The sequence below is a fragment of the Hypoxylon fragiforme genome (genome assembly GCF_022984875.1).
Source record: "Hypoxylon fragiforme strain CBS 206.31 chromosome Unknown GGS25scaffold_3, whole genome shotgun sequence".
NCBI lineage: Eukaryota > Fungi > Ascomycota > Sordariomycetes > Xylariales > Hypoxylaceae > Hypoxylon > Hypoxylon fragiforme.
Window position 1 is genome coordinate 2,859,487 of NW_026054758.1, and position 23,516 is coordinate 2,883,002.

At 47.8% G+C, this 23,516-nt stretch overlaps 8 protein-coding genes across 8 annotated transcripts; 4 read left to right on the forward strand and 4 right to left on the reverse strand.

Moving 5' to 3' along the window:
* Positions 1 to 711: 711 nt before the first annotated feature.
* Positions 712 to 2,702, forward strand: GGS25DRAFT_195799 (uncharacterized protein). The gene is made up of 4 exons (XM_049256752.1): positions 712 to 752; positions 811 to 1,511; positions 1,578 to 1,765; positions 1,823 to 2,702. Exons 2-4 carry the CDS (start codon positions 1,370 to 1,372, stop codon positions 2,492 to 2,494), a joined length of 1,002 nt encoding a protein of 333 aa, XP_049119202.1. The 5' UTR covers positions 712 to 752; positions 811 to 1,369; the 3' UTR covers positions 2,495 to 2,702.
* On the reverse strand, positions 2,702 to 4,123 carry GGS25DRAFT_195813 (Aldo/keto reductase). Its single transcript, XM_049256753.1, has 3 exons — positions 3,871 to 4,123; positions 3,688 to 3,790; positions 2,702 to 3,616 (listed from the first exon to the last, which is right to left on the reverse strand). The coding sequence occupies exons 1-3, from the start codon at positions 4,012 to 4,014 to the stop codon at positions 2,910 to 2,912; spliced, it is 954 nt and encodes a 317-aa protein (XP_049119203.1). The 5' UTR covers positions 4,015 to 4,123; the 3' UTR covers positions 2,702 to 2,909.
* A 1,927-nt stretch (positions 4,124 to 6,050) lies between these two features.
* Positions 6,051 to 7,317, forward strand: GGS25DRAFT_195915 (uncharacterized protein). Its single transcript, XM_049256755.1, has one exon. It carries the CDS (start codon positions 6,168 to 6,170, stop codon positions 6,963 to 6,965), a length of 798 nt encoding a protein of 265 aa, XP_049119204.1. The 5' UTR covers positions 6,051 to 6,167; the 3' UTR covers positions 6,966 to 7,317.
* Positions 7,318 to 9,195: 1,878 nt separating this feature from the next.
* On the forward strand, positions 9,196 to 11,547 carry GGS25DRAFT_519743 (uncharacterized protein; the record flags this gene model as incomplete). The annotated part of the gene is made up of 6 exons (XM_049263765.1): positions 9,196 to 9,319; positions 9,780 to 10,169; positions 10,333 to 10,520; positions 10,591 to 10,868; positions 10,996 to 11,321; positions 11,408 to 11,547. The coding sequence occupies 6 exons, from the start codon at positions 9,196 to 9,198 to the stop codon at positions 11,545 to 11,547; spliced, it is 1,446 nt and encodes a 481-aa protein (XP_049119205.1).
* An 808-nt stretch (positions 11,548 to 12,355) lies between these two features.
* Positions 12,356 to 13,811, reverse strand: GGS25DRAFT_195903 (Nucleotidylyl transferase). The gene has a single exon (XM_049256754.1). The coding sequence runs from the start codon at positions 13,649 to 13,651 to the stop codon at positions 12,668 to 12,670; it is 984 nt and encodes a 327-aa protein (XP_049119206.1). The 5' UTR covers positions 13,652 to 13,811; the 3' UTR covers positions 12,356 to 12,667.
* Positions 13,812 to 14,000: 189 nt separating this feature from the next.
* GGS25DRAFT_482687 (APC10-domain-containing protein) lies at positions 14,001 to 16,107 on the reverse strand. The gene is made up of 2 exons (XM_049260290.1): positions 14,951 to 16,107; positions 14,001 to 14,892 (listed from the first exon to the last, which is right to left on the reverse strand). Exons 1-2 carry the CDS (start codon positions 15,421 to 15,423, stop codon positions 14,334 to 14,336), a joined length of 1,032 nt encoding a protein of 343 aa, XP_049119207.1. The 5' UTR covers positions 15,424 to 16,107; the 3' UTR covers positions 14,001 to 14,333.
* Positions 16,108 to 16,669: 562 nt separating this feature from the next.
* Positions 16,670 to 18,281, forward strand: GGS25DRAFT_530212 (SET domain-containing protein; the record flags this gene model as incomplete). Its single annotated transcript, XM_049265357.1, has 1 exon — positions 16,670 to 18,281. One exon carries the CDS (start codon positions 16,670 to 16,672, stop codon positions 17,993 to 17,995), a length of 1,326 nt encoding a protein of 441 aa, XP_049119208.1. The 3' UTR covers positions 17,996 to 18,281.
* GGS25DRAFT_196012 (uncharacterized protein) lies at positions 18,140 to 19,152 on the reverse strand. The gene is made up of 3 exons (XM_049256756.1): positions 19,138 to 19,152; positions 18,423 to 18,915; positions 18,140 to 18,346 (listed from the first exon to the last, which is right to left on the reverse strand). Exons 2-3 carry the CDS (start codon positions 18,778 to 18,780, stop codon positions 18,234 to 18,236), a joined length of 471 nt encoding a protein of 156 aa, XP_049119209.1. The 5' UTR covers positions 18,781 to 18,915; positions 19,138 to 19,152; the 3' UTR covers positions 18,140 to 18,233.
* Between the last annotated feature and the right edge of the window lie 4,364 nt (positions 19,153 to 23,516).

Below are 23,516 nucleotides of genomic sequence, written 5' to 3' on the forward strand. Positions count from 1 at the left end.
TGTACTATGTAGCCTGTGATAGTAGTAAAGTGGGTATGGTATGTATGCGTAAATAAGAACGGATCGAATTGAAGTTTAATATGTTGGGTTAGAAAGTTGGGTTGATGTTGATCGCAAGAATTGATTAATTGGATTCGGTGTTGATTATCAGACCCAAACCCAAGACAAATGAAATACGTGGTACGCGTGGTGCGTGCACTTATTGTTGAAATATGAAAGTACAACTTTATGAGTCGAGAGAAACTGGAGAAAAAGGTGGATGAATTGAATGGAGTTGAATAATGAAAGGTGAGTGAAAGGTGGGTGAAGGAAAGGTGGATGATGAATGAGGGATGAATGGTCAGTGTACAAGACAGGAAATTATTCAGGAAGGAAGGGAAGGCTGGAGAAGTTCCCAGGTTCAAATGTTCAAATGTTCTAATTCAGGTACAGTGCCTGGTACCCCTCGATTTTCTCGATTTTCTGGTGGTTGGGGTACAGTGCACGGATCCTATTTAGGGCTACAGTACTACTAGTAAGTATTATCAACAACTAATGCAGCCAATAAAATTTTCTCTTAGGGCGGTGTTATACGGCAGTAAGACCGCGACAGCAACGCGATATCCCTGGAAACGCGATCTGATAAATTTTAACCCCTCCTAAAATTAGGTGCAAGCCAGAAGGGATTGCCCTATAATTTTAATGATAGTGTGCTTTTTAAGTACCTGGGATCAACACTGAAGTACAGTGTGTCAAATCGTAGAGTTTGCACTGTATTTAAGACCTTTTCCACACCAGATGTCGTACATACCGTGACATTAATTAGTACAGTAACCACCGTGGAGTCTGGACTCTGGACTCTAGACTCTGGACCCCTCCGTCAACTTTAACAACAAACTTCAATGGAATATTAGAACTTCAATTTTCAGCAAATCTTGTCTACCTTGGGAGATTAACCAATAATTCATTCTCAATCATCAAAATTGTAGATTAAGGATGTTTTATGCACTCATTCGTCAAGTCTGATGAGTCGTTTCTAGGCATCCAGGCAGCTACTCCATATCGTACATAACTATCTCGTATCTCATCTACGGCGTAAATAACAACAGTAACATCCTTGCTCAGCTTCGATCATAGTACCCGCTCTCTACCCTGCCTTATGTGAGTCAACCTCGGAATAGCATCCGAATTAATGGATAGTTAATCCCCCCACAATACCAGGTACGCCGTTCCTCAATACGTCTACCAATGGTGCTACATACCTAGTATTATTGTTTCATCAGCCTGAGCGACGATAAAACGTATTCTCTTAAACCGCTATACGATATACTTTGGGCTTTCTGCAACAGCTCGTTTAGCTCATCTTACTTTGACATACCAATAATTCAACATGGCAGGACCCCCTGTATTACGTTTCCCTATATCGGGGAGAGAAAACGAGTACTTTTTGTTGGAAGTATCCTCAGACGGATCACGGCCTCTAGATTTGAAACTCGTCGGATCGGAAAGTACAGCCGTCTTTGTGACGAAATGTGAGTCTTTCCCAATCCTATGCTTAATCTGGTCTTTATACATCGAGGAACTAAAGGTGTATACAGTACGTCAAAGAAAGACCGCCGAGTACAAGCATTCAAGTAACAGTTCCTCTAAGGAGGACTGGGAAGAGACCCTCGCTTCGATCTTGGTCAAGCAGCAGCTAGCATCCGATATTGAAATTAGAGCCGATGTCCAATCGGCTAAGTCAAAAGTCACCCTCTCTTTCCAAAAGAAGATAGAGGGCCTTGCAGTACGCATATCAATCCAAGGCGTCCATTTTTTTCACCTCGCTCACAATAGTCTGTAGCTACCACTTGGATCCATCACTCTTGAAGAAAGTGAGGAAACCGAAATTTCCCCCTTTGATTGGTGCGTCTCGGCTATCGCAACCCGCGAGAAGGTCCAAGAAGACCTAAATGCTGCTACCATCAAAATCCGATCCCTCGAAGAATCCCTTGGGGAGCTCAGAGATCAATTGGACGAGCTTGTTAAGGCAAAGGCGGAGGACGAAACCCAACTCCTTGAGAAGTTCAGGAATCTTTTGAATGAGAAAAAGGTTAAGATTCGGCAGCAACAGCGTCTACTAGCTTCTGCAGAGGTGAACCCCGAAAAGCTTGCTAAAGTGGGCGGGAGCTTGGATAAGCAGAAGCATGTAGCTCAAGCTTCGCGTCCTTCGAAGCGGAAAGTGAAAAAAGAAGTCGAAAGCAGTGATGATGGGTTTGAAAAGATGGACGTTGATGAGAAAGATCAGGACGACAGTAGCGTGGAGCCGGATGCGGAGGGCCATGGAGATACAACACCAGATGATACCCCTAGCGGAACAGATACAGACGACGACGACGAACCAGCGCCGCCAGCACAGAGCAATGTCGAGGCACCACCACCACGACGCAATCTACCATTTATGAAAAATAAGCCTTCTGCCCCACCACCAAAGCCGGTCGACAATGACGAAACAGAGTCGGATGAGGAGTTGTAGACGTTTTTAGATACCAATACGATAACGAGACTATGTTTTCACGACGCAAATACCACCTTGGTACCTAGGAGGCAGTGTAGTTGATTAGGGCTTTTTATTTTGATTGACCAACCTATTCGCTTATAGTCTACGAATTGATTCACAAAAACACGGATGTCAAGAAAGACCATGATAGGTACAAGAATTAAATTTTTTTGATATATTAGAGCTAGATTGCTGCTCTCAAAAGGCTTTGGTGGGGGACTTCGTGCGATGCTAACACGGACCGACTACACCAATAGCAACCTTTCCTCCAGCTGTCCTTAATGAAACAGGACCATAGCTATATCGGCGTTTTCTCTTTATAATACGCCCTACCTAGATATAAACCTTTCTATCCAGTCCAGTCCAGCCCCCATTCTAAACCCCCCCCCATTTAACGCCTGTCCTCGTCACGGTAGATGTCGGTGAAGTAGCCGCGGAAGTGCTTTTGCCTGCCGAGCTGGGAGATCTCCTGGATCTCGTCGGGGGAGAGCTTGAAGCTGGGTATTCTCCGGGAGTAGCCCTGGATGCGCTCCTCGCTGGTGCTGGTCGTGGCGACGGCGATGCCCTGGTCCATGGCCCACCGGATGGCGATCTCCGACTCGGTGACCTGGTACTTGCGCGCGAGCGACGTGAAGATGCTGTCGACGGGGCCCGGGGCGCCCTTGCGCAAGGGGGCGAGGGTGCCGTACGCGCCTGTGGCGATCCCCTGCTGCCGGTGGAAGTCGAGCAGGTTGCCGTGCTGCAGGTAGGGGTGGAACTCGACGTGGTTGATGGCGGGCTTGACCTTGGCGGTGCGCAGGATCGTCTCGAGGTGCTCCTGCACGAAGTTGGACACGCCGATGGACCGCGCCTTGCCGGACTGCTTGACGGCCTCCATCTCGGCCCAGATCTGCTGGAGCTGGTCGGGCGTCTTGGCGACCTGCGGCCAGTGCACGAGGTACAGGTCCACGTAGTCGAGGCCGAGGCGCTCGAGCGAGGCGTCGAGCGAGGCCTTCACGGTCGTCGCGACGGTCCACAGCTTGGTTGTGACGAAGAACTGCGAGCGCGGCAGCCCGCTGCGCTTGATGGCGTCGCCGAGGGCCTTCTCGTTGCCGTCCACTGCGTAGATTGGTTAGCCAAGGTCTCTCTCTCAGCTTAGCTAGGTGGGAGCATTATGTGATCCTCCTTACCTTCAGCACCGTCTAGGTGGTAGAATCCGTTTCTTATCGCTGCCGAGGTCGCATTGAGGATGTGCTCGCCGTTGGTCAAGGCGGAACCGACGCCAAAGGCAAACTACACACGCCATGATTAGTCTTCTACTACTACTACAACTACTACTACCCGATGATAAAGTGATGGCTAAGAGAACTTACCACAGGGATCTCGTTGCCGTCGTTCAGCTTCAGGGTCGGGAAGTTCCCGCTCTGCTTCGGGGTGTTGCTGTTGGAGACATTGGGCTGGTATGGGGCATCTGTGCCGTTGGCAGTGGGCCGGTATGACGATACTAGAGAAGCCATGATGGGAAAATATGTTGTGCTGTGCTGTGCTGTGCTGCGCTGTGCTGTGCTGTGCTGGAGGGTTGTTGATTACTAGTACTTAAAAACGTTTCTTCTTGTTGATATGAAGTTGAGAAAGCCAGGAAGGGAGTGTAGAGGTTCTTTTACATGCAGATTTGAGATTAAGTCGCGAGATCGAAGGAAGCTTTTATCTCCGCGAGGTGGATAGTACGGCAATCCATGATTGACAACGGATGCCTCGTTAGGCGCGCTGGCCGTGTTCTTCAAGATTGGACCGAAAGGTTGCTGGAAGTGCCTCCACCACGTCCCAACGGCGCTATTCTCCTTAGTACAGCTGTTCAATCTGGTCCAGATGTTGTGGACGCACCTAACGGGACGAGAGCCGTCCCCCTTCCCTCCCATCCTAAGGTCGTGGCAAGTGGAGTTGACCCTGCAGCGAAAAGCGATGCAGCCAACGTCCTTGTTTTGAACCCTGATACGAGGGGCGAGTGTATTAATAAAATCGGATTCCTCACTACGTGTCTTGCATGTATACTAGAATGGCAAGCTCATTGGCCTCTGCCGAATTCGACTACTCGCTTTACTTGGCCTATCGTATGACGGCTCCTCATTAGCTAATCTACAGTTGACGTACACCCGCAACCAGAAAAGCGAATACAGTCTAGGACTCAAAGGGGGGGGATTTTGAAGGGGTCTAGGAGATATTACGTTTGGGTAAATTTTTTTTTACGTGGCCAATGTGTTGTGATTTTTTAAATTTTTTTTTTTCGTTTTTGGCAAAAAGCCTAACTAAGATTGTTAGGAGTTAGGGACGGTGGACCATGTGGTGCCTCTCTATTTGCAGCAAGTGATTTCAATAAGACGGCCACGCACAAGCCTGAAGGGGGGGGGGAATGGCGAAAGTCTCCACTCAAGTGGAAAACCCGAGGCGTCCCCCGGCCTTAGTTAGGCCGTACCGCTCGGTGACTTACAACGACAAGTTATCATTTGCGCATCGCTCCGGGGGCCCGTATCCCGTAGGAGATTCGTTGGAAGCATCCCCGCGAAGGAAAGCGGAGAAAGGGTGGCTAAGTAGGTAGGTAAGCATACCTATTGGAGGTATCATTATGAACCTGGAAAGTCTAGAACGTAACTAGTAGTCCTCTAGGTATCAGATGGTGTGAATTGTTCAAGTCTTAGGTGAGACTTTAGATAGATACTATCCTATGATTCATTTATGATAGATTACCATACAAATTGTTCTAGATCTTCCTATAGTGCTTTGTGTTACGGGATCGAGAGCATCAGGTAGGTAGGCACCGAAATATTATCCTGATATGGCGAACTACATCATCATATGATAGACAGAATTGCCTCCTTCATGATTCCTAATATGTTCCGGCTAGAGACGGGTAGAGGTATTTTGACTTGTCGGTAGAATTCCTGTAAATCGCTGCACCAGACTACCCATCTGAAGTTGGAATACAGATCGAGAGATCTTCCTGTTTTCCAACATCATCGTGTAATAAGCCTACTACTAGCTTGACTCAAGTTGTAGAGGATCTACTTTGAAGCCTACCCAATGACGAGTTAATGTTCAATTTCTGAATAGAATATGACTTTCTCCAGCCACTTCTCAGGATATTCTGGTTGCCATGATCAAAGCATGAGACTGAAATCTTGTATGGCAAGTTGTGATATGAATCTCAGGGCTAAGGCTCGTTCATTCACTCGTAGTATTCTTGGTGGTAAAGCCTTCGATGCGTCTTCGGGACCAACTCGAAATTGTTGGGCCTGTTGAAAGAGCACACACAGGTCTCCTCTCTCTTGAATTTTGTGACTCAATGTGAATCGACACCTCGTACTCTGTGGCCTCAAACCTGAACCTTCAGCAACTGATTAATACGGGGCTCTGCACATAGAAGAATTGATTTCATCCATTGTTGTCATTCATCTTAAAATAAACAAGAACTTTGCAGTCTAGCAACCCCAAAAAACAGAAGAGAAGAATAGAGCAAGTTTTTACCTAGGAACCTCTTATGCCCACAGGACACAGAGCCAAGCACCATCCTGTGGGACATCCCTCAATTGATTTCTGTTAGTTTGTGGCAATCTCAATTCCCCATTACTTCCCACTCATATACACCAATAGTGACACGACGGCAAAGCGACCAATGATCATCATGGCCTCCTTCACGGACATAACATGCACACCATATAACCCTCGAGGCATTCGATTGGTACCCGCTGCGGCCTCGAGCCACGTCGCCTATAGGTCGGCCTATCATCGAATCAGATCAATCCATAGCCAACGCCGCGAGCAATACCAGTCGTGGCAACAGTTGGAGGAAGACCAGGCACAGCCACACGGCAGATCACCATTCCTAGAGTCTGTCACTAGCAAAGCCAGTAGCGAGGGTTCAGACAAGCCAGCCCACGAGGAAGGCAAGGCAGGCTATCATGCCTACCATAGAGACTTACCGGCCCACGACGCCGACGATAACGATCTCGAAATAGAGATCGAATACAACATCTGGCTCCTAATGTACCCGATTATCGAGGCGTGCGCCCGCAAGCCAGGTATCATCCGCATCATGAACCCGCCCGACAGCTGGGAAGGGCTCGAGTTCATGGACAGCGACTACAGCCTCGGCGAGGGCCCCGGCGTCAAATACCCCGGCACCACCGTGCTGGTATTGGTTCGCAAGCCACGCCAGGCCTACATGAAGCTCACCGAGTTCTGGGCCCGCGAGATCAAGCCCACCAAGGACTTCGTCCAGAAGCCTCTCAACACGCGCGACGGCACTAGGCTCATCGACCATACCTCCGTCCATCGCTGGGCCATGGGAATTAACGAGAATCGAGCCTTTGACGCGTTTACTGATGGCCGTCTGGATACCAAGCCCATCCCATACCCTGATCCACGTCCCCGCCCGCATGTCCGCCTCTGTCCATGTCGCTTTTGCCGTTGAGGTGCATACGGACGTTTTACATGTGGGTAACCCACCCGCCTACCAACTAAGATATTTAGGTACTTGACGATCGTGGAATGTGGCGGCCTGTTTTGAGGCCCACTATCGACTGAACTGAACATGAACCGTATAAAAAGAAGGAGGGGAAGGAGGGGAAGGAGGGGAAAGGTTGAAGAATGTGGTGGAGTAGGCCATGGGCAGTATTGAGGATAAGGACGAGGGACCTTGACCGGGAAGGAGATTCATATCTGCGAGATATCTGGATCGGCCGGAATCAGAGGTGCTAACGAATTACGGACTCCTGTACATAGTACTCTAGTTTCCCTTCATCCACTGTTCTAAAACTCGATGTTGGTTCTAGTGAGAGCTTCTGGGCTTACGAACTAGAACCATGAGGAGTTTTATGAATGGAGGGACGGAAGAGTTGATACAAGGAGGTTTGAACCTGGCAATTAATAACAACATTTTTATGCCAACCCTATCTTACGCAATTATATTGAACTTCTCGGCTCTCTTTTGCTCATGGTGTAAAATGAGTAAATAGAACCAAAGAGATGCCCCGTCGTAGGAGGATTCTCTAGAGGCGGGGTTTAGATTAGTTACATATTATAAGTTGCTGTAATTTTGACCGGAAGATGATCTCCGGCATCCTATCCCTACGGTGGAGCTTTAAATGTTGCTGATCACGTAAACAGCTAGGTACCCATGTACTTACCAGGTAACTATGACGTAGTTATCGTGATGGAACAGCTGCTCATATCGAATCTTGTCATATGTTCAGACTGGCAAGAACAACTTAAGTATTGCACCAAATTGTATTGGTTGATAAACCAGAGAGAACATGATTGGCGTTCACAATAGAGAAAATTCATCAAAGGTTGCATGCATAAAAGAATGCAAACGCAGATATTACATGAATTGTAGTCCACGTGACCGCATATAAATCACATGATTCTTTATTCTTTTCTGACGATAAACATAGTTGAGAGTTGCAGGGAGGACTACATACACATGAACATCAATGATGATGGTCATAGTGGAAGCAAATCATCACAGAATCTAGAGTTAGGAACGACCCCTGATTCAAAAACTAGACACAAATCATTTAGGTTACTCGCAGTATCAGAGAGTGCACATGATACTGTCATGAGATACCTAAGGTACCCCGAGATAGGGGTGTTAATAGGGGAAACAGCACGGTGCCTAAGTCTTCCTAGCGGAACTCAGCGCTGCATACCTACCTAGGGAAGGTACGATCTTGGGCTGAGTAGGAAATTGCACTGTACGTCGGCCTCATGTGAAGCGCACTTGCCACCTTGACTTCCCATCTATTCACTTGGGACGGAGGGAGCAAACATACCAGCCCCCAAAGTAAAACTTATAGGGCCCAAAATCAATTCGTCTAGCACAGATGGCCTCTGTGGTTTGGCGAGGTGGTTAAGGACGCTTGCCACCAAACTAGGCAGGAAGGAGGTCGAGGGTTCAAATCGCAAAGGAACTCGACTGTCTATCTTGAAGCTACCCGGGACTGCCGCGCGCATCAAGACAAGGGTTGGTCCTTCGTGGCTTGAACTCTCTGGGGGGCCCTTATTTTTTAATATATTTTTTTTAATTTTTATTCTTTACCTACCTACCCTGTGTGTCCCCCTTGTAAGTTGTGATAGTAGCTTTGAGGCACTTTGCAGCTTCTTCACCTTAAAACCATATACATAATACCTATGCATGAAGGTTTATATGATACATCAGTGATGTCAATAATCATACCATTCCCTCAATTTCACACATCACATCTCACACTTCACACTTCACCCTACACCTATAACACTCGTAGAATAACTATCCATATGGATATCTTTTTGACTACTACAAATACCACATAAGCATCGGACCCTCCAAGTCACATTCCAGCTTACCAGGAGCTACTATACTCGACTGTATTATCGGTGCCATTGGTATGATAACGGCTGAAGAACAACTTGGAGCCTTCATAAACCTCACGTTCCACAGGACACTCAGGACACGGGTATCTATCAGGTGCTTGAGTTCTACCTCTGTAAGAACGCCGACAACGACAACAACAAGCATATTGCTTGGCCACTGAGGACAATGGCAGTTTCTTCGGTTCTCTGTGAGCCCTCTCTTCCTCAGTCCGACCGATAACTCACGGGGGGGATTGAAACTATACCCAAATGGATGGCTCGTCGATGAATGGTGCCTTCGACCATTGATCATGCAGAACGTGGCAGAGCTTGCGGGAAAATATGACAAGGCAAACAAGCCAGCTTTGGAGAAGTTTTGGATCACAAAGGAACGGCATCCAAAAGAGTACTGGCTGGAGCACAAGCTGACTAGAAGTTAGTTCACATAAAAGGAAGTTGAGGTGGAGCTGTCACGAGGTGGAACCTAGAAGACACAGGACATTGTTGCTGCACGGGGATCTCTGACATCTCCCCGGAGACTACGGAGGCTACACATATATAGAGCCCTCCTCGAAGTTGCTTGTTTGGTGTGGGCATGTAGACAACACCGAGTCCCAATTCAGTCATGCACCGACCCTGTGGTAGTCCTTACGGACCACGCCGCAACGCAAGGAATAGCCAATAAAATGAACTCCAAGCTGCAGTTAGCGTCAGCATTTTTATCGCAGTTCGGACTTGATGTACACTACATCCCCGACAAACCAGACCTAGTACCGGACGCAGTATCCAGGCTGCCAACAACTTTTCATTTTGCCCCAAACGCACAAATCACGGAAGTCCCATCAGTTACCGTGGAAGGCAGAGGTGGAGTAATCAAGACAACACGCAAGGCAAGCTTGGGTCCACGAGCACAATTTGAAACCTAACCTGCTCCTTGGAAGTGACTTCTGTGAGGTATACGGCGTGATCAACTACTATCATGCCCTGGGGATGGATACGAGTACGCAGCACATGACTGCGATTTGCAACCGTCTGGATGTAAACTTCCGCCTGGATGGCATTCCTACGGGACCACGAACTGCGTTGTACGATTGGATTGCCCATCTAGATGAAAGACGTCGTACCTGGCGTGCGTCTCTTCTTGCTGTACAAGATTCACCCCTGCCCTCCACATCACTGAGCGAGCGAATGCTGAAGCTCGACCACGAGGAGGAGCGCGGCGACGTCGTCATGAACACCAACAGCATTGTTAGACCTATATCACCTCCATGGCTCCCCTCTTTGAGTATAGCCTTGTTATCACAAGTATAGCCTTGCCATCACAAGTCTTCCTGCCTTGTTGACTATAGCTCTTTCCTCTTCTCCTTGGTATAAGGAAGCAGTGGCAATAGCCGAGAGGGGCGATAGTCGTGATTGAGACAAGTCTACCATTTGCTTGGATACCGAAGCATCCCACTGCATGGTGGGCGCCAACTGGCTCAAGCAATTCGTAGTGAACTTTCACATTTTTAAGGCCGACAAGCCGATGATTGCCCGGGGCATAGTCGGAAAGTTGAGGTTCGACAACCGTGCTCGGTTTGATATCTACCTCAAGAGTGTTTCCAAGGTACTCATACAAGTTGCAATCGAGGCATGGGTTCATGACCATGACCTCAAACCAAATTTACTACTCGGGAATGACTTCTGCGCCATGGATGGAGTGGTAGTCAGTTATCCGAGGCGAGTGGTCACCCTTGCGTCATGCAAAGACCTACAAGTACCAATGCAGTATCGAGAGCATTAATGACAGGAACTCCGTCAAGAGAGTATCCATCCCAAATCGCTCTAATAGACAGCTCTTCGTCCCCAGACGCACGAAGCTCGGACATATTGTCGAGCTGTCTGCAGATGGCTACTTTCAGACGAACTGTGAGCACTTCAAGATGCCTGATCACCAGGCCATGCAGCTCATAAAGGGAATGCGATTGATACGGACCCTTAGAGGGTATGTACACAAGTGTTACCTCGTGCGCCTTTGGCGCACCTTATGTAAATCCATTCTTTATTAAGAATAATAAAGTAAACTTTACATGATACATCTTTTTCTTCTTGAAATAGAAGGACCCCTCTAGTGTCCTCGTCAGCGACATTCTCAGGAACTCTTCCTCCAGGGCATCTCCCTGGATCATGGGCGATGGAGTTAGTCCGTCACTGCCGCGGCGACCCCCAACGCAGCCAAGCAGCCCCGCGATTTGGCGGACTAAACACGTTCCATGGCATCAACAGAAAGTCCTGCCATTGCAGATCAGGAAGACAACCATGCTGGCCGCGGGACGGCGCAAAAACGAGATCCCGAAACAAGCCAACGCTAGAAAGAAGTATACCGCCCGGACCAAGTTCGAGTCAAGAGAAGAAGAGAAAGAAGCTTTTAGAATCATTCAGAAGAACCTTGGAGACCGTATCTGGTGATTTCGTCCACTCGACGAGAGACGTCGCATCCGACGTGCGTCTCTTCCTGCCTCGGGTCTACGGGACACTTCGCAGAAATCATTGCCGATTTTGAGCGAGTTCTGAAAGGTCTCCCTAGTGCACCCGAGAAGATCCAGCTCACCACCAACCTTGCCATCAATGGAGTAAGGGGCCTCGACCACATCCGCCGGAGTCCATTGGACTCAGAGGTATAATGGGAAATGCCATGAAAATTATTAACAGTTCAATCTGTTTAGTTGAATAACTTTTTAATACCCAGGCTACCAATAAATTAACTGATTTGTTACCAACTACATATGCAGATAAAGAGTGGTATTAATTTTAAGTGGGAGTGGATTGCCGATGGAACAAACGGGCACAATCATGGCGCTATCAAGTAACTAGCTGGAGTGACAACATCTTGGCCGGATTGCGAGGCTTGTCGAGGTCTTGAACAAGATTATTCAAATCGTACCGAATAAACTGATGATTGAGATCTCTGATTGGAACAAGAAAGTCTCAAGGATTTTGGTCTTGAGGAGCGTCAATGCTAGATATCCGTATGGACCATATCGGGCTTTCTGCTATTGGATTTCTTTTATGGGCACCTATCAAGAGGGTGTTATGAGGTGGAATCCAAAAGGACTTTGTGAGATAATAGAGTTCGTTCCTGGAGAGGAAGGTTATTTCTGTCCCCACGTAGGTATCTAACCGTTGAGCTGAGTGACCTTTTTTTTTTCTCTCCCCTGACCGCCCGATCCGATATGAGGATGGATGCTAGAATGGTTTGTTCTGGGTGTATATATGTTTAACTTTAGGGGAGAAGGAGGGGTAGACGGTAGGGAGCCCTTGTGGCTGTCTTGATTCCTCGTGTAGGTATGTATCCATAACTCTCTCTGGGGGCGCCACTATTTCCTAGGTACCTGGCTCGCGGGTGGCGGCAGGGAGGTAACGGTATTGTGGCTACAACCACTTCGTCGATGTCTTGAGAGAGCCAACTAACTGCCCTCGTGAGCACGGCGTAAGGACAGATTAGGACGAGAAACGAAGGGACCCCCAAATGATGTCCTAACTTCCTTTGCAAGGAATTCGTAAGTGCAGAACTTGTTGCTTAGAACCGGCTATTTTTGGAGCCGATCAGACAGACAGACAGATAGACAGACAGACGCCCGCAGGCTTTGGTGGAGCGCTCGAGTTCGCTCGTTCATTTTCGGTCTTGATATCGACGGGCTGCGGCAAACCGACAACGCCTTAGCAGCCTCCAACTCCTTGGATATATGGCAACGGCGAAACCACCGCACTTATTTCGTGTTTTATTTTCGTTGTTCGTTGGCTTCACACGCCACCACCATCATATAACCCTTCCTCCCTGATCCACGCAGCAACGTCCTCACTAACGAGCTTCTTTAGTTTTCCCCAGTCTTTCCCTTGCACGGCGTCCCTGACTTTCGTACTGCTCACCACCGCGTCGCCCTCCCCACGGCCCTCCACCATCTCGATCCGATCCGCCCACTCTCCCCGTCCACCCACGCGCTCCAGCCCGCCGTCTCTCAGCGCTTGTAGATGCGCCCGCTGCTCCCCGGTGCTGCCCCACTCGGCATCTGTGCGCGTGGACACGCGGAGACGCGCGCGCGCGAAGAGGGGGTCGAGGGAGGTGGCCATGGCGGCAGGGGGGTAGTATTTGGGGTCGAAGATGCGGATCAGAGTGTCGAAGCCCGTGAGGTAGACCTGCTCCATCCGATCTGCTTCTGCTGACTGTCCGCGGTAGAAGGCGGACTCGGACACGGCGATGGATTTGGCGTGGAAGTACGGCTCCGTGGTTACTGCGATGTCGACGGCCGTGCAGGGTGGAGTTTGGGGAGCGGAGGAGGAGGAGGAAGTGGTGGGGCAGAGGAGCAGGTCCCGGGCGAAGATGTACATCATGGCTAGTCGCTGCGGAAACGCAGCTGGCTTGGGCGCCTTGTCTGCGTTGTTGATGGCGAGGAGGAGGAGCACTCGGGGTACATGGGTCTTATCACTGCCTGTAGATCTATGGTCGGAGAGGGCAGATAGCGCCATGCGCTGGTGCGCGAGGGTCGGCGGGTTAAAAGAGGAGTCGAGGACAAGAAGGGTCTTGGGGGTGGCTTGGGGCGGTTGGGGAGCGAGTGAGTCGGCGGGCGGGGGGTATGCCGATGATACGACGGAAGGCGTCACAGAGCATAGCACGCGGAGTTTCGCATTGGAAAGCTGGTAGCTCTTGAGAGCTTGGGCGAAGAAGGACACGAGGTTCGGGGGAAGTAGTCGAGCCATTGGTGGATTCTCGATTCCGGACGCGGACATTTTTCGATTTAATATGAAGTAGATAAGAATGGAACGCTCATGCCATGCTGCTTTTGCTGTAATAATATAAAAAATAAGAAAAAATATATGTACATATATAGGATTTTAAGATTAACACATCATATAAGATGGAGAGGATTGAGAATGACGAATATTGAAGTTGAAGAGTGGGATGAGAAGACTGCCCACGTGGGATATTAGTCATCTACATAGATAGGTAGGTATCTAGATAGGGATCCATGTACCTGGTAGTTAGCGGTTAGATAGCGGCTGAACCCGCATTAGTATGGGGGGCTACGGGTACCTAATACCTATGCCTGCCAGGTACCATGCTCTCTAGGGATGTAGGGGTCTCCGTTTTAATTCACCCATCACCTTAATCGATTATGCGTAACACGATCACGATAGTATAGCACGTAGTTATTTGTGTAGTTATTCAAATGCAGGTTAAAGAACTGATTGTCATTGCGTTTTCATCTTCAAAGGTCGTAACCACGAGACTCATCTTTCCCTCATGAGAGGAGACAAGACGAGACGAAAGCGATATGCAGTCCCTTTTTGCAATGCAGTTTGGTTCAGTAATAGTAAAAAGTCATGGGGGTATCGTTTATAATCAAATCAGAATTCCGTAACGCCATGATGCTTTTCCGCCTATGCGATCGCCACATGCCCGCGAGTTTCTTCAACGGATCTCGGGTTCCCTCATAAAGTCAGGGATGCTCAGTCCGCCATCGCCTGGCGTGTACTTCTTGGCCTTTGCTTTTCGGTTCTTCTTCTCTTCTTCCAGCTTCAAGGCTGCGTCGCCGTCTTCTTCATTGAGGCTCATTTCCGCCAGTCTTATGTCGTAGTCATCAATAACCTCCACCATGTCTTCGACTGGGTTGTTCTCCGCTGTATCGGCCGAGTCATCCAATGCGTACACCTTGACTCCCCGGATGTGCGTGTCCTTGCCGTTCTGGTGGTTCTCGACGATAATCACTCGGACGAAGAAGCACGAGAGTGAGTTGCCATCATGACCACCACCTGCGCCTTCGATAGGGACATCTATCCAACCTTTGGGCATGCCAAACTCCATGAGGACAAATGGAATGGTCATGTTGGGACTGAAGCCGGCGGTAATTTGAATCTTGGTGGGCGTGTAACTCTCATCAAGCTCGTAATCCAAGTAGAGTCGCAGTGCGCGGATTTCCACGCGTTTGATGAAGTGAATATTCAAGTAGTGGGGCTGTGGTCCATCAGACCTAGATGTAATAGTGTTAGTTACGCGGTGATCGGCGGGAAGAGGAAGTCACCGCTCACTGCCAGAATTGGTTGAAATCGTTATCAAGAAGCTCTTTAACACCACATCCAGGTTTGAAGCTGCTGACTGTAAAGCTAGCAAGATTGCTAATCTCTTTTAAGCCGACGGAAGAGGGATCCAACGAGGGATCCTCATTAAGGACCTCGTCATCTTCTTCGTCCTGCTCCTCTTCGTGGCCTGGATCGCCCTCAACATCGCCATCATCCTCTTCAATTTGCTCAGCCTCTTCCATCGGAGAGCCAGGGGCTGATAGTATGTCAGTGGAGAGGTCCGAGAGAGAATCGGGAAGTTGCGAATCTTGGATGAGTCGTTCATTGCGTTCATTGTGCCCTCTGGCTCGTAACAGCGCTTGAAACATTTCACTAGGGGTTACCGACACCATCGGCGCCGAACCGAAGGGCTGGGTCGGGGGCTCGCTGGTGGGCGTTGTTGGACGGTTTCCGAAATCCATGGGGGGTGGATTGGACTCCATTCCATGTATGGGGAGTGACAAGCAATGAAAGGTTATGAAGGTAGGTAACAAGGGATAGGAGTAGTGGATACAATAAGGGAACCAAAAAGGATGCGGTAAAGAATAACATAAAAGTGTAACAGACCTTGGGATTCTCCGTAAGCCCACTGTAAGTCGGGTCTGGAACCATCATTTAAAGCTGCAAAAAGCTCGGCAGCCTCAGCAGCCTCAGCAGCCTCAGCAGCCTGAGGCCCTCCGTTGCGGACAGGATCTCCGGGATGGTCTAGGAACTGGTCCTCAAATTGGTCTCCAGGGCTGCCAGGGTAGCCATCTGAGGACCGGGGGACCCGATTGGGCCTCATCAAACGTCGTCGGAACTCATCCTGCTGTTGACGGAGACTAGCACGGTTTCTCGCGGTCCTACCACTGCTACTGCCGCCGATGCCAATATCTTGCGGCTCCATCTTTAAGCAATCTTTAAGCAATTTCAAAGAATGAGGATATCACCTCATCCGAGCTAACGGGACAACGATTGAGGTTTTCAGAATTGAATTTTGTGTGAATAAAAGAATGCAACAAATGTAAAATGATATATAGGAAGTTTGAAATATGAAATATGAAATATGAAGTATAGAGTTTGAAGTATGAAAGGATGAATGATATGAAGGTTGAATCTGATACAAAAACAAGAACAGACAGTGTCACTGTCAGACAGACACATGCATAAATTCGTTCAGCGATTAGTTAATAGTAGTTCGTTAACCGACTTATAGTGTATAGTTATAACTAGCTATGTATTTAACAAGAAACAATTACACTTTTAACAGTATTGCTATATCAAGCTTAACACGTTCAGATTCTAACTTCAAATGTTCCTTCAGGTACCTAGCATGACCTGCAGGGGATAATGAGAGTTTAACTTTGTGTGTGAGACATTATACTACATGTGTATACATAGATCGACCTTGTGTTACAGTGCGAAGTGTATGTTAAAATTACTGTATTTCTGTTACTCGACCGTTGCCAATCAATTGAAATAGTGCAAAACAAATAAACATTTCAACCTTCTAGGTTACAACTTTTTCACCGTCTCCACTCTACTATATATTTACAGGTACTTATCTAGGTAGACTTCTTAGCGACATCTGGATATAGATACATACCTATCTACAGCAAAGTATCTATATTCCTTATTTGCCTACATGAGAAAAAAGAAAATCAACATATAAATCTCAGACAGGTGGTCAGTCTTCAATCTGACCGTGCAATGACTACCATATCAGAACGCTACGATGCGTTGCTTCAATGGGTAGAGAAGGACGGTGGCAGCCTCAACCCCTCCATTGAAATCTATCACGACGATATCACTAAAGGATCTTTTCGTGTAAAAGACTCGTGCGTAATAAACGCTGAGGATTCCATCGTCACTCTTCCACTTTCCAAATCTCTGTCTTATCTTGATGCGATTCATGGTCATCTGGACAATGCTTCCTCCTCCTCAGACACTCCGCCCCATGAGGGCAACACTCATTTTCCCACTGAATTTCTAAATGAAATACCGCCTCATGTAGTCGGTCGATTCTTCCTCATGCAGGAATACCTTCTGGGGCCTAGTTCCAAGTGGTGGCCTTACATCCGAACACTACCTCAACCTGAACACATGAGTAACATTCTTCCGGTAATGTGGCCGTCGGATGACGTCGAATTTCTCAGGGGAACCAATGCCTATGCCGCCATTCAAGACATTAAATCGACCTTGAAGAAAGAATACAAGCAGGCCATGAGACTACTGCCGGAAAAATATCATTTAGAATATACTCGGCCACTATATCATTGGGCCTACAGTATTTTCACTAGCCGTAGTTTTCGTCCGTCGCTCATCTTTCCGGCCGAAAATTCATCAACACTTCCCTGCGAGCTGGACGACTTTTCGGTCCTTCTGCCTTTGTACGATATTGGAAATCACTCGCCACTGGCGAAGATTGCATGGACCACTGATGATCAAGCTCAGGTGTGCACGCTTAAGTCGAGGCAGACGTACGCAGCTGGAGAACAAGTATTCAACAACTATGGTATGAAGACCAATGTCGAATTGCTTCTAGGCTATGGCTTTATACTTCCAGAGGAAGACCATCTCCATAATGATTACATCCACATCAGAACCAGGGCAGACCCAGATGCCGGGGACCTAGCAGCCACACATGTTGTGTCACTAAGGCCCATGGTACACCAGAGCTCCTTTGTGGGACGATCAAAGCTCTTGAGCGCAGAATCCATGACCTGTTTGCCTTGCTTTGCGCACATTCAAGACACCCTCATTGTTGCCCTCTACGAGACGATCACGAAAGGGGGAGACGAAACAAATGACGTCAGCTTGAACGAGATTATGCGAGGCGAGATTCCAGGTGAAGTCCTCTCGAAAATCATTAATGCGCTAGGTTCGAAGTTGAGCATCGATCTAGACGATTTAGAGACGAATGAACCAGAATACGAGGCTGCGAACCACAACCAGGAGCTCGCTACGTGTTACCGCGATCAATGTAGGTATGTGTTGGAAAGTGCGCTTCGTAGTCTGTTAGCCGGGGCAGGTTGAGTTGTCTCGCAGATGCAGGCATGGGTTTTATACAGATGCTCAAATCGATGAATTTCAATCTTAAACTCCAAACTAAGGGTATCAAAATGCAGTCTGCCGCCGACGCCAATATTACTAGAACACACCTCCCCCCTTTTTTGGGCTTCTGGCATTTTCAACGTTTGAGGATATGCCCAATCCTCCTAGTCCGTCCGTTCCTCAACGCTGTTCTGCCTTCGCCATCTTAGGTATCGAAACATTAATGATTGCGCATACTATTTGCCTTCGGCTGCCACTCTTCGAACACATCTTCTGCTTCATCGGGTAGGAAAGTCATATTCTCGTTTAAAAGATTCAGGGTTGCCTTGGAGGCTAGCACTTCTAAGTCAGCTTTTGTATCACGAAGCCAGCTCACAGATTGCTTGGCGAACTAGGAGAGATCACTTACGCAATAACAAGCTGACGTCTCCCGAGCTAAGCGCCGCGCTCATCCTAGCCGAGTTGTAACAGCCATAGGTTCGTTGAAGAGCGAGCATGCGCTCCCACAATCTTTCTGGGTCGCCGCCTGTGCCTTGCTCTAATGCCTTGAGCGACTCCCTTCTTCTGGTTCTGGATTCGTCGACGCGGATTGACGAGCATTCGGAGCACGGTGATGGCGATCTTGACCCTTGAAACTTGCTCATCGGGCTAATGGGCTCGGACACCCCCATTTCATCCGAAGTGCCTCGTGCGAGTGGGCATGGGGTGATGGCGTCGATATCATCGACAGGAGTCGTCCGCCTCAACCTTCTTGGAGCTTCGGGCATGTTTTTTTTTGAAAAAGACTCGTTGCAGTACGTGTGTTTTTGATTCCCACTCGGTTGTCTTCGAGAAGGTTGTGGTGTTTCCGAATATTACTAGACACCAAGTACGATATCGTTCGTTCGAATGTTGTGATAATTCTGATTTAGCTTGGTTGGCTCTCACGTTTTTTTATGTTTGGTTTATAATAAACATAGCAAGGCAAGGATGTTTTTGGAGATGATAGGATTTGGTTACATATATTGTTACTATTCCCACCTCGAAGAAAAAAATGAGAGCCCTTCTTAATGGGTCAAGTGTGGTGGAGCTGCCAACTTATTTATGAAATCTATCTGGGTACGTGGTAGGTAGGTAGTAGGTACCTATATATCTACAAGGCATATGTATGTATCCTTCAAGGTTTGTCCAGGAGCAGGCCGGGCCGGGACGATACACATGGTTTACGCCTGACAACGATTTTGCATGAAGGGGGTGATGTGATGATGAGACTTGCATGCCGCCCAATCACGGGCGTCTGGGGGTCTCAGTCATCGAACCCTTGTTATCTGCATTGGCGTGCAGCTCCCACGTACACACACTATTGCTGAGTCAAGTAGGTTTTTAACGCTGCTACGACAGTGCCAAATCAAGGTTAGGTCGAAGAAAGCGGATAGCTCCAGGAACCGACGTGCGAACTCTTTTTGTATGTACAAATGTGTGTGTATGGATGTACTGGACTGGGGGGGTGCGATGGCGAGATCCGTCAGGTTACCATAATTGGAGGCAGCACAGCAGGTACCAACTGACCTCATCATATATCCGCATGGTGTGAGTTGTTCGAGAGAGAGAGAGAGAAAGCGGGCGGGCCATTCGTAGGTAGGTAGTGTTCCATTATGCCATGGGATCATCTTTAACTCATAGGCTCGTTGCGATAGACTATTGAGATTGATGCACCTTTCATCATACGACACATGCAATTGGGGGCACAAGCTTTTTTCTTTTTTCTTTTTTTGTCCTTTTTCTCAATTTGGAAACACTCTAACCTAGGATCTATGTAAACGATTGTCCAGTCCTAGATACATAGATAATTACTACTACATAGGTATGTAGAAGCTACCCGTCAAGGTTTGGTTTAGGCTGGGGGCTTGGCTCAGTTGGCTGAGGGGCCCATGCAAGCTGTTGTAGATCATCAACTACCGGCCGATGCATTTCCGGCAATGCTTCTCCAATGTCCAAACCCCCGTACTCCGTATTGTGTTTAGCTATTTAACTAACTTACTACTAGTCGTCCCCGTTATCGGCTTGGCCACATATTTACATACATCTCGCACAAAGATTGCAAAGGACATCTGGGATTGGGCGCCTATTGCTACTCTACCCTACATAGTCAAAAACCCATACTCGCGCTACTCTAGGCTAGGTGCCTACCTAGTAGGTAAGGTAGGCAATCCTCACGACCAAACTTTTTTCTTGCCTACCTTCCAACCTCGCCGTCGACCCGGCAGGCCAATATACACGGATAGCATGAGTGGAAGGTGATACCTACCTACCTATCTAAGAAGCACAGCGTTTACTCGAAGCCTCCAGATGAAGACAATTTGTGCACCAGCAAACGTCTGGATAGGCTTTCCGGGCCGCCTCGCTGGCAAACGGCGATTTTGCTTCAATACCTATAAGGCTTCAGACGATCGCCGCCGGGGGGATGATGATAGTCGGGAAGACTGTGTCACCAACGAAGATATAGCGTGCGCGCTACTGCAGTCGTACTTGGGCTGTTGGTATTGTACATGCATGCTACAGGACAATATCTACCTAGGTTAGGTTAGTAATGGATGTAAGAGCTATAGTTCATCGCTGTTATCTATGTAGGTATTGTAGCCGCCATCCCCGTTCGTTCATAGCCTGCCCAAAAAGAAAAAAGAAAAAGGCCAATGCTTAACTACCTATAGAGAGATGCATTATGTCCATCACTTGTAAATCCGTAAATCTTTTAGTGCGGGGGATCAGCATACACCTTAGGTAGGTTACTACTAGTTAGGTATACACAAGAGCAGGGATCGATCGCCTACAAAGAACCGTGATCCCCATGTCTTGTACGGGGACCAAAAGCCGATACTACATACCTGAGGTAGGTAGGTAGTATGTACCTACATCGTGCCTTCGCAATGCATACCTTACCTACCTACCTACCTACCAGACTAGCCTTCACGACGTGCACGTACGATGTCGAACGAGGAAATTCACCAGGTCGATAGTTAGTCCCGTGTCGACTTTTTACGAGCACGATATATCTCATGTAGCATTTCATCGTGTTCCGTTCGAGCAGGGCAAGAGGCTTTACATACATACGTACTTGCAAGGTACGTACGTAGTCAGGTTTCCCCGCCGAAATCTTGTTATCAATCGTTATGTAGTGGAAGGGGAGGAGGGGATGGATGGATATATGTAACAAAAAAAGAGGGAAATGGCATCACGAGAGCTATCTTGCTATATAGTCTTGATCTATAGATTATGGGTGGTCACGCACGCCCACGAATAGCACACCCATTTCAAATTTAAAGCTTCAATGATGTCTTTCTCTTATATCGGTATGTACCTCGGTACCTACTATGTCCCTGTGTACTACTAGGTATACATACATATGACAGTCCCCACGGGGAAGGATAAGAATGCAGATAACTACATGTTGACAGATGCAGTAGATAAGAGCATTGAAGCTTTTCACGTGGACCAGCTCCACCAAGCTTCCCTGAGCAATACATACCTATGTAGATATTCCCGGACGTTATTTCCGCATTTCATGCTCTCCATGCGCGCCTTTCCAGCCAGCCAGCCAGCAGCCAGCCCCTCATGTTGACTTCAATGCTGTAAATACCTACATACACATATATGTACATACAACATGCATAGTAGGTATACCACCCACCCACCTACTTACCTAATTTCAATGCTATAATCTTCTTATCATAACCAGACGTCGGGTGACCTCTCACGGGGGTTAGCGTCTTTGTGTGTGTGTAAGTCTACACCATAGCTACCTAGCTGGGCATCTATCTAGCTACCCCGATTTATATCGGGTACGGGTAAGTTAACTATAGGATGGCGAAAGAAAGACCTAGGTAAGGTAATGTATGTAGGTGTATAGAGAGGGTGACATGGCCTGCATAGGATCGACATCGACATCGACCTATAAAGCTTTTTTTTTTTCCTTTTCTTTCTTTGGGGATCGATCTATGTAATAAGCCAACATTGAAAAAGGCGTAGGTAAGGTAGGTAGGTAAGTTGCAATTCTGGGCGGCTATTCGGCTTGCTACCTACCTACCTACCTACCTACATACCTGGAGAGGCAAGAGTCTTAATACTGGATGCGATCGATTTTATAGCACCTGCATAGCTAAGGAGGTCACGAGGAAAGCATGTGGTGTAGGCAATTTGAAACATGCATTAAGTACCTAAGTACCTTGAATCGTTTATAGAATCTATTAAGCTACATATATGTAATGTTTGAATTGAATTCGTACGTATCTGAGGTACACAATTCGAACAAGCGAAGCCCCCCTGACCTGAATTGGGTCAGCAGCAACGATACATGCACTTAGGCTTGTGATTTTGCTTACCTTTGTTCTCAAACAGAGCTAGCAGATGAAGGAAGGCGAAGAATGGATCAGGAGCGATATCTTGTGATAAATAGCTTTGATAGCTACCTAATAGGAATTCCACCCACTAAGCACATTTTGATCAAAGTACGATCTTTAATTAGGAGACGCCCAAAGCCTCAGCCTCAGATCCCACTCCATAGACCCTGCTATTTCTGTACATGCGCAAAATCTAGCCTTATCACACACGGAATTCCCATTGGCCGCCAAGTTTCGAAACGAAACTGTGCAGATGCCGACTCCCTTCTGGAGAAAATTCTAAAGTGGCGGACAATAATCGATTTTGTTGGATGGGGGCCCTAGTGCCCCTGACAATATCTAGATTGCAGGCCTTGGTAATAGGGGGGCCACGACTTATACACAAAAACCGTTGGGTTTCATTAGATGTGTCATCAGGTAAGTAGACATCTACTGGTTTGGAAGAGGCTCGCTGAATGTCCGCGTCATTTTGAAAAGTTTTGAAGCCGTATCCACCAACTACATGCGTACGCACCCTAGGTATGTGGGTATATGTGACAGCTAGTCTATATAATCGCCATGTTATTGTCGGTGTTATTGTAAGTCACCATTTTCACTGTTGCCCTGCCTTGGTAGTTACTTAGGCATGTACTTGCTGAAACATCGAAATATGTTTGGTGATTCTGGCTTGATTGGGACGCAAAACGGCTTTGCGCAGACGGATCGCGTGGGATGCCCGACAACTGTCGGACCGGGAACGGCAGAAGACCCAAACGTTCCACTACTTCATATTACTCCGTACCGGCATCTTGGCTCGGGGATCGCTGGGGATTCTACAGATCTATGTCTAATTTATTTTCGATCTAGGTTAGGTTATTTGATCCAGATTTCCTTGTCTCACTTTTTAATGCATGAACATCGGAGCGTTTCGGCCGGACGCAAAAAAAAGGGGGAAAACCAGCCAATACGGTTTCGTTGCCTAAAAATAATAATGTGGCTTTTCATCATTGGGAGCGAATCCAAGGCCAGCTCTGCCGCCAAATGTCTCGGGTGTCTGCTATCCTTCTCACTCTCTTCTAAGACCGGCCCCCGGATTCGTAGAGTGACGGTGATATGACGTGGCCACCACTTCGCCCTAGTCGCAAGGA

Bases quoted from the DNA above. Each gene is read 5' to 3' on its own strand.
- GGS25DRAFT_482687 (XM_049260290.1), bottom strand. From the start codon at position 15,423: ATGGAGTCCAATCCACCCCCCATGGATTTCGGAAACCGTCCAACAACG. The intron at 14,893-14,950 runs GTGAGCGGTGAC...TATTACATCTAG, and splicing joins GATTTCAACCAATTCTGGCA to GTCTGATGGACCACAGCCCC.
- GGS25DRAFT_195915 (XM_049256755.1), top strand. From the start codon at position 6,168: ATGATCATCATGGCCTCCTTCACGGACATAACATGCACACCATATAAC.
- GGS25DRAFT_195813 (XM_049256753.1), bottom strand. From the start codon at position 4,014: ATGGCTTCTCTAGTATCGTCATACCGGCCCACTGCCAACGGCACAGAT. The intron at 3,791-3,870 runs GTAAGTTCTCTT...TGGCGTGTGTAG, and splicing joins ACGGCAACGAGATCCCTGTG to TTTGCCTTTGGCGTCGGTTC. The intron at 3,617-3,687 runs GTAAGGAGGATC...CAATCTACGCAG, and splicing joins CCACCTAGACGGTGCTGAAG to TGGACGGCAACGAGAAGGCC.
- GGS25DRAFT_195903 (XM_049256754.1), bottom strand. From the start codon at position 13,651: ATGTCCGCGTCCGGAATCGAGAATCCACCAATGGCTCGACTACTTCCC.
- GGS25DRAFT_196012 (XM_049256756.1), bottom strand. From the start codon at position 18,780: ATGCCCGAAGCTCCAAGAAGGTTGAGGCGGACGACTCCTGTCGATGAT. The intron at 18,347-18,422 runs GTAAGTGATCTC...TAGAAGTGCTAG, and splicing joins AGACGTCAGCTTGTTATTGC to CCTCCAAGGCAACCCTGAAT.
- GGS25DRAFT_195799 (XM_049256752.1), top strand. From the start codon at position 1,370: ATGGCAGGACCCCCTGTATTACGTTTCCCTATATCGGGGAGAGAAAAC. The intron at 1,512-1,577 runs GTGAGTCTTTCC...AGGTGTATACAG, and splicing joins AGCCGTCTTTGTGACGAAAT to TACGTCAAAGAAAGACCGCC. The intron at 1,766-1,822 runs GTACGCATATCA...AATAGTCTGTAG, and splicing joins AGAAGATAGAGGGCCTTGCA to CTACCACTTGGATCCATCAC.